General features: G+C 40.8%; 1 protein-coding gene across 1 annotated transcript in view; it reads left to right on the forward strand.

The window, feature by feature from the left end:
• Positions 1-691: 691 nt before the first annotated feature.
• Positions 692-11,930, forward strand: part of LOC104497904 (carbonic anhydrase-related protein 10-like) — a 14,763-nt gene continuing 3,524 nt past the window's right edge. The window contains exons 1-4 of the mRNA XM_010141209.1: positions 692-781; positions 2,703-2,798; positions 4,050-4,122; positions 11,277-11,431. Of these exons, the coding sequence (XP_010139511.1) occupies positions 692-781; positions 2,703-2,798; positions 4,050-4,122; positions 11,277-11,431 (414 nt within the window). The remainder of the gene's footprint in view (positions 782-2,702; positions 2,799-4,049; positions 4,123-11,276; positions 11,432-11,930) is intronic.

An 11,930-nucleotide genomic window follows, 5' to 3' on the forward strand; every position in this document is an offset into this window, starting at 1 on the left:
TGGGGAACTTACAGTGAAAACCTCTTGAAAGCACTGGTGAAGAATGCCAAGGTTCTCAGACAAGCACTTTCATTGTAAAGACCGTGCAATACAAGGTGGAGAGATCATTTATAGATCAAAGGAAATAACTATTCTGATCAGCTCGAGTCTGTTAACTCATTCCCACAAATACCCGTTGACTCCTGCAGGCTGGGTGTAAGTTTTGCAGAGTGAACTGCATCTCTTTCTGATGTCAAGAGAGGTCTCCAGCATTGCCGCACTCTGCTACGTGCTGAGGCCCCTATCACTCACTGCAATGTAGTGTGTGTGTGTTCTGAAAGACCGCACCTGCACTGGACGTGAGGCTCCTCACAGCGAGCCTGGGACAAGTACCCTGTATGTGGTCACGTATACTTTGGGATTTTTGTTACCGTAAGTCCCATCAGTAAAAACGAGAGTTTAACATGGGCTCAAGGCTTGGAAAGAGAATTTTGTCCTTACTTTTTACCCATTCCTGCACTGGATGCTTTGGTTTAAATTAACAAAATTAATCTAATTCATTGTTGTTCTGGGGCTTTGTACAAAAGGAGTTCTAGTCTAAAGCAGATTTCATCACTCATTTCCATGAGAACTCCAAAGTTAGTTTGGCTGCTAGAGAGAGTAGTTGTACATGAAGAGAAAAATATATTACTAAGCCTAAAAATTTCCGTGAATGCCCAGTCCCCAGAACCATGATGTTATCAAGGTTCAGCATTACCACAAAGTGATGACTAATGAGCTTATCACCAATACGTGCCGTACAGTAAATGCTGTCATTAATTCTTTACAAGACCTTTAGAAAACATGCTGCATTCATCTGCTTCCTAGCTGTCAGAATTTAGTAGATGACTTCACTGGCTACTTTGACATTTTTACTTTTTCATTCCCGTTTGGGTTGTTTGCTTGCCTTAAAAAATGCCTATTGTGTGAATTTTAAAAAGGTCAGCCAATAGTTCCCAATCCAGACAGGGCAAAAGTGACAGAAATTAACACATTATAGCAGCAATTTTGATGCTAACCTTATTTTTTTGGTCCCTGAACCGTTAGCTGTAAAGAGGAATGCTATGTGCCAAAGATCTTCTAATCTTACTAATGCAAATATCCTCCTTCCTTTCACTGTCCCTTTTTACATCAATGTCCAAGCACAAAACCCACATCGCTAAGGGATTTGGGGGGTGGTGGGAGGACAATGCTTGGTAGCTTTTTATATCAGGACATCTCATAGGATCTGATTCTGAGTAGTTTATTTGTAAGAATAATACCTTTTGCAGTCAGGGCAGAGCATAGAAAATAGACTTGCCTGAACGCTCCCAGAGCTTGGACACACCATTTGTTGCTCAACTTATCATAGATGGAGATAATAATGGTGCAGTTACACATACGCTGGGATGCTGTTATAATTCAGATCACTGCTAGTGCTCATGTTGGATGGCAAAGCAAAGCTTTGTCTTTCTAACTTGATTGTGCAGGGAGGTCATTCTTGTAAAGAAATCCTTACAATCGTGTTTCACTTCTGAACCACCAGACACTACATGCATCCAAAAGACGAAGTCATCAATACAGGTGCTAAACCACATTTTGGTGGGTTTTTTTGTTGGTTTTGCCCAATTATGAACATGGAAAAAACGCATTATGAGTAAGTTTCTTTGCTGGCAGTATTAGTCTTTAGCCATTTGTACAGTTTAAAAGACTACTAGACAGAGATCAAGTTAATACTGATCTTGTTCACAGTATGTAAATCCAGAAATTTCACTGGACAGCCTTTAGATTTATACCAGCGCATGGAAGAGGACCTGATTTTTAAATACAAACATCAGGCTGCTGCAATTCTGAAAATGCCAGAACAATGACCTTACTTTTCTAATTGTCATCTGAAAGCTTAGAGAACTTCAGGCTAAATAAAGCTGGGTAGCCTTTCAAATTCTTAAAAGTACGTAACTGTCTCACAAATTCATTAAAGTTTTTCATCTTTTAAAGTAATTAGGCTAGAAATTGCAATATAAAGGGTGACAGTGTCCAGTGACCCCAAACAGATCAAATGCCATTGGTCTGGGTAAGATATTTACATATGCAGGGAGAGAGATGGACTGTGCCTTCGTAATTTAAAAGTTCCAGCAAATCATAAAACTAAAAAGCAGAAGGAAAGCTGTAGGAGCTACGCAGAACCTGTTTACCAACAGTGCAGTAAGTGCCTAACTGTAGGAGCTTTTGTAACCAAGTTTGTAAAACCTGGAGCCAATGCATGTTAGTATTTTGAGTTCTGCAAACGCTGGTTTAAACAGTTCCAGACCTGTATCCCATATGTTTCGTCAAATATTTCAACCCTGACTCGTCGGTGTTTGGCTTGAGGCTGAAAAGTACAGATTACTTGATGCCCATGGCAAGTGCTGTTGCAACAGGGAAATGATGTCAACCCCTGCAGTGCAATTCATGACCTGATGTGGGTAAATTCACTTACTGGCAATTTAGAAGAAAACATGCTGGTGCTGTGCCAGTCAGAGCCAGATGGTGAGTGAAATTATTAAAATTATAAGTGCTGCAAACGTCTGAAAAATTGCACTGTTAGAAAATATCCTCAGCATAGATGGGCTCCTAATACAAACCGAGTGGTGTAGAGAGTGTCTGCAGTGTGTGGTATGATTTGCTCCTGTTTAATTGCAATCTTTCCCTTCTCTGTTTTCTAGGTTCAGCTAATCCACTATAACCACGAGCTGTACACAAATGTCACAGAAGCTGCAAAGAGTCCTAATGGGTTGGTGGTAGTTTCCATATTTATGAAAGTAAGAATTCAATGTTATCAATACCTGATGTATAGACAACGGGCTTCTTTTCACTTGAGCTGTAAATCTAGGAATTAATCTCCTCAGTATACTGTAGCAATGCCTAGAGGCTCTGACCTGGCATCCAGAGAGAACATCACCCTAGCAACTGAACACAGCATCTCTGCTCCAAACCAATCACAATGTAATGTGGGAAAATGAAAAGGAATGGGGGAGAGAATCCTGAACATATCATAACATCATAAACATCACTCCTAACACTTCAATGGCTATGACGAAAGTTTCTAATTTTGCAGGTTTGGTATTTCTTCATGAAATGCAGTTCATGCAGTTAAAAGAACATTTTAAGTGTAACTCCATTTCACAGAGCTAGAAAGACATGAATATTTTGTCATATTTTAGTCTCCATCCTGTTGTGTTCAAGATGCATAGTTAGGTCTATCAATTACAATGATCGAGTATTGAACTCAAGACTTAGTTTACTCAAACCTAAATCTTAAACTTTTTGTGACGTTCGCCATTTTCAAAATAAATTTATTTCATTCTGAACATATACTAGAGGTATAACAGCAGCAGCACCCAGGGTCTGACAAAAAAAAAAAAACACACATCACAGAATAATTGGGAGGTGAGTAAGGTATTAGAAGGCCAACTACAGAGTTAATAAAATACCTCCATAAAAAAAAAAGTGTGGCTGCAATTTTATTGCTAACCAGTAATAATTTTGCCATTTGCAGTGCAATAAAATATCTCACTAAATTACTGTTGATAATCAACAATAATATTGTTGATAAAGTACGTATCCCCCACCTCACAAAAGCCCACCAACTCTAAGCCCTGTCATTTTCTCTCTAAACCCTCTCCAGCTAGGCTTAGATTAACGCAGACTGAGCGTTTTCTGCATACGTGTATGTGGATGTACGTACACATACGAGCATTAGGTGAAATTCCTGCATTTCGTACCTATGTGTAAAACAAAGAGAAGATGCATTTTATTTGCAGTGTAAGTAGTCTGCTGCAAGGAAATTATTTCTTAACAAACAGAAAAATAATCAAAGACTGTGTGAAGATCCTGCCTAATTGTATTAACAGCCTGCAAATCCCGTCAAAGCTCTTGGAGAAGAAACCTGTACCCGCACTTGTATTCAGACATTAATTTCTACTCATCCCATTCTCCCATCCCCGGTTTTTGGGATTTATTTTTTGATTCGAACTTTCTGACAAGTTTTGTTGTACGTTTTCTCTCTGTAGGTATCCGAATCATCAAATCCATTCCTAAATCGTATGCTTAACAGAGACACAATAACAAGAATAACATATAAAAGTAAGTTTCTTTTTGTTTGCTATGGCTGACAGCTGCATGCCTTTGGTATCACGTAGGTATTTAGCGATCCACTGAAACAAGAGACCCTGCATTACGGGCCAAACTTACAAAGTTTGCATCGCCAGCAACTCTGTGCTAAACGGGATCTTGAAAAAAATCTTGTAAGGTCATCAGCTCATCAAATTCATTTTGAACTTCAAAGTCTATTTTATGTTTGAACAAGCAATAAATTAATGAAATCATACTTAACATCCACATACTGTATTCACACAGATACCCAGGAGAAGCTGCCTACTGTTAGCAGCAAGAGTAACGTGCAGAGCAGCCTGGATTATATCAAATCAAGTTATGTCAAGATGCTGCATCATTAACTGTGGATTTAGCATTCATTAGTACTTCCGTTCTGAAGGGAAAAATTATGACATTTCTAGTGAACTATAGCTGCGTTTAATGGATATATAAAGAGGTCGTTAACATAGCATTTGTATTTGTTCTGTTCACATTTGGGAAGCCTTTAACTGATAATGCTCATTAATTCCATGTTTGTATATTGAACTTGTGGAAAACGGGAGCTAAACTGTCAGTGACAATTAGGCTAGTTTAGAGAAAGTCATGAAGAATACATCTCTCTCACTGGAACAAATTCACCTGGAAACCTTATTCTCTTAGTCAAATATTCACTGGAATTTAGTAAGTTCAACAGTACCAGAATTTAACATCCAGAAAGTACACAGCAAACTGAAAAAATAGGTATTGTAACACTCCACCTTCGTTTGTTATTCTGCGTTTGTAAATAATGACTTGACATTTTTCATAAACTTTGTTGATTTTTCTTTTGTTTATGAAACCTGGAAGTTGTTCATAACAGGAATGAGGCTGGTTTTCAGCCCTCCAGGATTTGGGTCAGGATGACACCATGGCTTGCCCCAGTTTAACTCTGTAAATTACAAGTATTGCACTACATACCCTACAAAAACATAGTGTTACTTGGAAAACTTTGCATCAGAAACTCCAGAGATCTCCAACGTCCTTCTAACTTCAACAAAAGTCACTGAACTTCAGGTTTATGATGGAAAGCTTTGGAGATATTTCTATACACTTCCGTACAGTAAAGTCTTGATTTCTTACCATGGACTCCATTGCTTCCCCCTCACTGCAAAGCCAGGATTAAAGAGAACAAGCATAGCTTTGAGGCCAACTTGAAGTGAAAGCACCAAAATTTACCCACTAAGTCTTGACCAAGAGAGAACTTAAAAGATTGAGCCTTGACATACAACAGAGTCTGAAGAGAGCCAATCCAACCCCATTCCAAAGCAGATTTCCCAGTCCTCTCCTGTAACACACGCCTTTCTCCTCACTGATGTTTCTCTACTTTTAACTTCACAAATCTTTTTACATCTTTGATCCGAATAAAAGGCCTCCATTGTGATAAAACTATTCTCCGCGATAGCCACAGAAAAGAAGGTGACAGAGGATTCCCCTCAGAACATTTCTTCCAAATTGTTCTATCAGTATGAAATGTCTTCTCTACATGGGAGAAGCAGGAAATTAACTGTTTTTAAACTGCCTGTCTTGATTCCTTGCAAAAACACAGCAATACTGTCCCGTAAGGGCTTCCTACCTATCAGTACTGCTGCAGCATCCTAGAGACAGGAAATTATCATTAGGCTCTGCGTGCTTTTTCACTCCCAGACTGTATAGTTGTAACTTCTGTCTGGAGACCAGTCAGAAGATCTCCGACTGTAGCACTGAGAAAGCTGCTTTTCCCCACATACACACAGAGACCTGTCAGCCTCACACACTGAATGAGAGTCTTGCCTCAGTGTTCCCCCCCAGCAGCCGTATGCCATGCATTTACAGCGTCACAGCCTTTTTTTTTTTTGTACTCCTTGGACCAAGGTGCCACAGCGGCTGGCTAGCAGAGCAGACTGGACAGCTCTGATGAGGGATATACAGCTCACAGGGCAGGAAGGCACTGGCAGCAGCTGAGGGAGATGAAACTGTGGCCCGCACCAGCGGGCGAGCACACCCACCCGGTGCAAACTGTTGCGTTTGCACACTGCAGTTGTGAGTGGGCGCTGCTCCTCTCTGCAGCCAACAGCATCCTACAGCCTCTCGCTGGCAGTTTTGCCACTCTGGAAGAGGAATGCAATTCCAGTCATGACTAATTTGGGTTTAGTAAATGAATTTTCACATGAAGATGAACACATAACACAGGCAGCAAGATCAATGATTAATGGAATTGTTTTAATTTTTAACCACTGTTGTCACTAACAAATGTATCTGTTTAAATGAAGAACTTGGTAGATACAATGCACATTCGGCAGGACATCGGGTTACTTACTGTAGTAACAAGTATTGACTGGGAATTTTTTCGTGTAAATTGGGAACGTGAAAGTGTTATTGAAAGTAATTTTGCAGGTGTCTTGTGTGATGGATTATAGCATCACTGCCAAAAACTAATTTTACCCCTTACATTGTGAGGATTTTTATTCTGCCTTTAGCAGCTGGAGTTTTTTAGCTTGTGCTCCAGGAGTCCACTCCTGGAGTCAATACTCTGCAGGCTGCTGACAAAATGACCAGACCCAGTGAGCTCAATCAGAGCGTGGAGCGAATGATAAGTGGAGCACAGGTCCAGAGTCAGGACAATTAGTAACATAAGGGTTTTATAAAGAACAACAACAAAATTAAGATCTATCCATGCTGCTGCATGAAGTTTCCATGGGCAAAAAGCATTAAAAAAGGGGTATTTCTACTCTTAGATATTAATGGCTATGACGAGGTAAAGTGGAGCCCAAGAAATTTTTAATCAGATTTTAAATGTTTATTTTATTCCATTGTAACCATCCAAAGAAGCTCCTGTGAGCTAGTTGGAACAAGTGTTCTTTCAAACAGCCTTTATTCAGAAGCTCTATGAATATTCTCCAAAGAAAAACTGCTTTAATATTCCTCTTTAGGTATGACATTCGGGAGGATAAATTAGCTTTCCTTCAGAGCAGTTATGCTACATTAGTTTTCAGCCAGTATTTGCTTAACATCAGAAAGAAGTAATATTTTAGATTCCAAAAATTCCATACAAAACTTTGGGCTTGTCATTCTACACCAGAATAGTGCCACACATTGGGCTAGGCAGAAGAGCTGTAAAACTCTGAGTTTCCTCAAATTCAATCTTTGGCTATTTTACAGATAATGTACAAGTGAATAAAGCATTCCAATTTTAAGATATTACCCTGAAATACCATAAGAGTCAGCTTTCTGGAAATGAGAGATGAGTAGTTTCTCAAGGTTCACGTTTCGGTGTGGTGAAGCTCTTGCAGCTCCTGTCCCAAGCGGCAGAAGCTGTCTCAAACCCCAAGGGACTATCCACAGGTATTCAAGATGAGTCTCTACCAGCCTGGGTCTGAGGGACTTGTCAAGGCTGGTAAGTGGAGAAACTGCTTCAGCATTAAAAAGCTGAGCATCTCTACATTCTTCACCCTGTCTATCTAACCTAGTTACAACTGTTCTTTTCCATTTTGGATTATCATGACACTAACTTCACAATCAAATGGACCTTCCTTCTTTCAGTAGATAACGTATTCCCTAGAAATACTAGTGGTTTGTAGAGAACGTACATAGAACTTGCTGTGAAAGCAGACCCCACAGGCCTGCTACAAATCCAGGGATAAAAGAGGAGAATTTCCATCATTTGCTAAGAAAATTGTCAGTGAAGGCCTTTATGTAAGTGCATATGAAATCTAATTTGTATAGAGAAAAGTTCACGAGTTCAGAGATCACCCTAAGGCACAAGCGGATCAAGATAAACAGTGGGGGCTGTAGATAGGAATGATGCTGAGACTCTAGTAAAGGCTGAATGGGTTTGTTAAAGGAAGTTTAGTACTGGCAAGAGATCACACATGGTGATTTTAACCATTCTGAACTACGTACTTGCAATAAATGAAAGACAAGACATTGAAGTGTTGCAGTCTAGCGTTAGTGCAAACCCACGAGTTCTGTTCCAGTTCCAGACTGGGAAACCTTTATCGGGATGTGGGGAAAGGGAAACAGCAGAGCTGTTCATGGGAAAAATGTTCGTAACCAAACATGTATTATGCAGTCTTCTCTCAGGATATTCTCAGGGAGTCATCTGACTTCCCGTGGGAATATAACCCATATACATGCATGAAAACATACTGCTTTTACTTGGCCAAACTATTCCATTATTTCACTTATCACTATCTTCCCCTCTTCCTGAAGTGCTGTTTTCCTCCTGTTTCCCATTAAACACGACTGATGGATTTTGACACTTAGCATAATTCGCTGTTTCTCTTTAACATATTCCAAGGGAGGACAGAGTCACTAAACCTTGTTCAGAGGGGTTCACCGCTGGGTGCTGGTGGGGGAGATGGCCCTGCATTTTGTAGGTCCTCGGTGTACAAACTAGGTAATCTGCACAGTTGACCTGAAGTGCAGTAAGGCTAAGGAGAGCATCTCTCCTCATCTTGAGAGCACCGGCACACAGCAGGCTTGAGTGAGGAGGAAGATCGTGCCCCCACACTGCTCCCACAGCGTTACATACCATAATTCTGCCCCCGGAGTTTTGTTGTTTTCTGAGAATGACTAAACTCTAAATCCACAACAGAAGTTAGAAGCTCGTATCAAAATACTGGATTACCTTCTCTGTTAAAGCAATGCGAGACAACTCCAAACCCCCCGGGATTACCTGCAATAACACCAACAGTAAATCTGTTTCTGTATCTTCCATTTGAGAAGTAGTTCTAGTGTTAATAACATCTGCACTGTCCTGAATACAAATCAGTCAACTAGAACGTGGCACACACAAAATAGATATATATCATCAACATCCCTTTAGTTAGCTTTCCATCTCCTAGTAAATATTTTGGGGCAAATTCTACCTTGTTGAAATCATTTTAGCCCAACCAAAATCAATACGGATGTGAGAAAGCAGATTTAGTCCTTCAAATTTGAATCTGACTGACTCCGTGCCATTTGGAGCTAACACACTGCTCTCCGTGGCTCATAAATAATGAGCAGGATGTTCATGTGGGAAAGGGAAAAATATGTGATGACTCATTGAAAACAGGCACTGGCTTGAAAAAAATGCCTTCCCTTCTCACATAATCCTAGCGAAATTACCACTGCGCTGCAAATACTGGTTTTACTAAATAGGACTCAGGAGTATTCAGTAATCTCCAGCTGTTAAAATTTCACAGCATTTTAGCTTTAATATTATGGCAATAGTCTCACACTTCTGTCTGGAAAATTCTACATTTACAAAGACTCCAAGGCCATGGGATGAAGGTGACACTTTAAAAAAGGTGACAGCCACCTACAAGAGAGTAACAGTACTCCCCCCTCTAACTGAGGGTGCAGCTATAGGGCACGGCAACTACCCTGGCTCTAAGCATGAGAACAGGGCAGAAGGCTGTAATCCTGACACTTGAAAGGACATGCCGAGATTATATTTTGTAAAGTAATACATTTTTTAAATGAAATAGTTAAGGCACCGGTCAATGTGGTGTGAATGTTACACTCCTACCTTGACACTTGAACTGATGCTGTAGCCACTAATATTGCTACCCCAGAAGCCTATAGCATGTTTACTGCACTGTGTCAAAATAAAAACAAACAAACATTTGCTTTGCCTGTGTTCTTTGATTTTCTGTTGCCCAAGACAGTAGTCTGCAGTCTTTTTTTTTTTTCTCCTAGGTAGTATGAGACAAACCATTTTTCTCATCTAAGTTCCGTCCTTCAGCTATGTTAAATTACTCTTTTTTAGTTCTTATACACTTTCCTGATCTTTAATATTTCTTTCCTTGGTTCCATTTACAATCTTTCCCTGAGAGCCAAAGAACTGTTTATTAGCCTGAAAAAAAAAAAAAACCTACACTGCCACAAAACTAAAAACTGTTGAAGGTTAGAGTGAATGGTACATGAAAACCAGCAAATTCAGTAGAAATGCCTAAATTATTGACATTGACTTAAAAGATGCACTTTCCACATTTTTCTTTAGCCTGAGCAGTATCTTCTGTCACGCGTGCTATCTTCCTCGCCTCCCATAAAAATCAGTGCCAGTTGGCCTTGGTTATTGAAAGGGGAAGCACGCCCAAGTAGGCAGCTTTACCTGCCCCCGTTCCCACGCTCGCTCTGCAGAGGAACCACATCGAACACGACACGCAAGTGAATGCAGGCAAAGAGATTTCTCTGCGTTACAGCTCCTGAGCAGCCCAGCTTTCTCCGAGACACAGGACAGCAGTGGTGTGTAAGGAGTAAAGCGCGTGTATCACGGGGCATTTCCCGTTAGCGAACTCCTACAGCCTGCGATTTGGCAGGAAAACGTGAGCTCCCGTTTGGGCAGCGCCGGCGAAGCTGTTCCAGGGCCGGCGTTACACACGGGAAATAGCGCACGCAGCTCCAAAGAGGCTGAGCTTTGGGAGAGACCACCGTATCTCATTGTACCTTGGTACATGTCTGCAAAGTGACTTCTGCTGCGCAGGAATCTCATTCATTCCCAGGCGGACTTGCAATAAAACAGGGTCCCTAATAAGCTGCTCTCCAGTGTGCTTTTCCAGCCTGATTTTCGCATTCTGAGCGAGCTTGCGCTGCAGCCGCCCCCCACCATGCACATGAAGGGGCAGCGGGCTTCAGTGAGCAGCTTTATCATCACCCATTAACCTCAACTCCCTCCTGGGGGAGAAGGGCAATTAAGTTTTAACACTCTCAGCCTCCCCAAGACTTTGCTGAGCAAAAATTGTTAATCGCTCCAAAATATGGTAATTCAATGTTCTCCAAAGGCTGCTGCGTCTAAATCAGCAACTGCAACTTCAAGAAGCTTTTAACTCCAGATCTTGGGATGTGATTCAGAGTTTCCCTGTGAATGCTTGTTCTAAACTCACAGCAGGTGTGTGTGTGGGCACCCAAGAGCAGGGCTCACCCCCAGCAGCATCAGTGAATTCACCTTACTTGTTCCTGTCCAAGCTGCTGGACCGTTCAGCAATCTAGGTTCATCACACTTCATATTTCAGTAAAACTGATGGTGATGTTCTGGAATAAGGGCTGTACATTTAAAGGGTGGGATTTTTTGTTGTGGTTTTTTTTTTTTTTTTGGCAACACTCTTGTTTCACCTCAGTTGTTTTCCTCCTCTCTTTTCCAGATGATGCGTACCTACTACAGGGACTTAATATTGAGGAACTTTATCCAGAGACGTCTAGTTTCATTACATACGATGGGTCAATGACAATCCCACCCTGCTATGAAACAGCGAGCTGGATAATAATGAACAAACCTGTCTACATAACAAGGATGCAGGTAAAAATAATTTTTAATATTATCTAGTATAGGTACAAAAGAGTAATTTAAATATATATTTGTAGCTTTACTTATTAAATTAGATTCAACCTTTTGCTGTAGGGTTCTCTGCAAGCGCTTAGTTTGCAAAAGTATTGAAGAGGGGGTTTTTTCAGAATAAAAATATTAATTATTTATATCTCCCTAAGTAGCTACACACACACATGTACTTTGAGGTGGTTCCTACTTTCAGTGAGGGTTTGAACCAAATGGTTTCCAGTGGTCTCTTCCAAGCTAAACTATCCTGGGATTCTGTGAACAGATACAAGAGGATTCTAAAGCAAGTGTAGCAGTGCTGTACAAAAATAACTGAGGTTATTAAGTGTGACAGAGACCACTCTTAGGTCAGAAAGAATCAGACAAACTGTGAGTGACACGTGGGGCCATCAAAATACATGTCAATAGCACATTAACGTGACAGACATCCAATATATGGGGCCACCGGCGGGGGGGGGGAGGG

Source organism: Buceros rhinoceros, unplaced genomic scaffold, assembly GCF_000710305.1.
Source record: "Buceros rhinoceros silvestris isolate BGI_N320 unplaced genomic scaffold, ASM71030v1 scaffold24438, whole genome shotgun sequence".
NCBI classification, from domain to species: Eukaryota; Metazoa; Chordata; class Aves; order Bucerotiformes; family Bucerotidae; genus Buceros; species Buceros rhinoceros.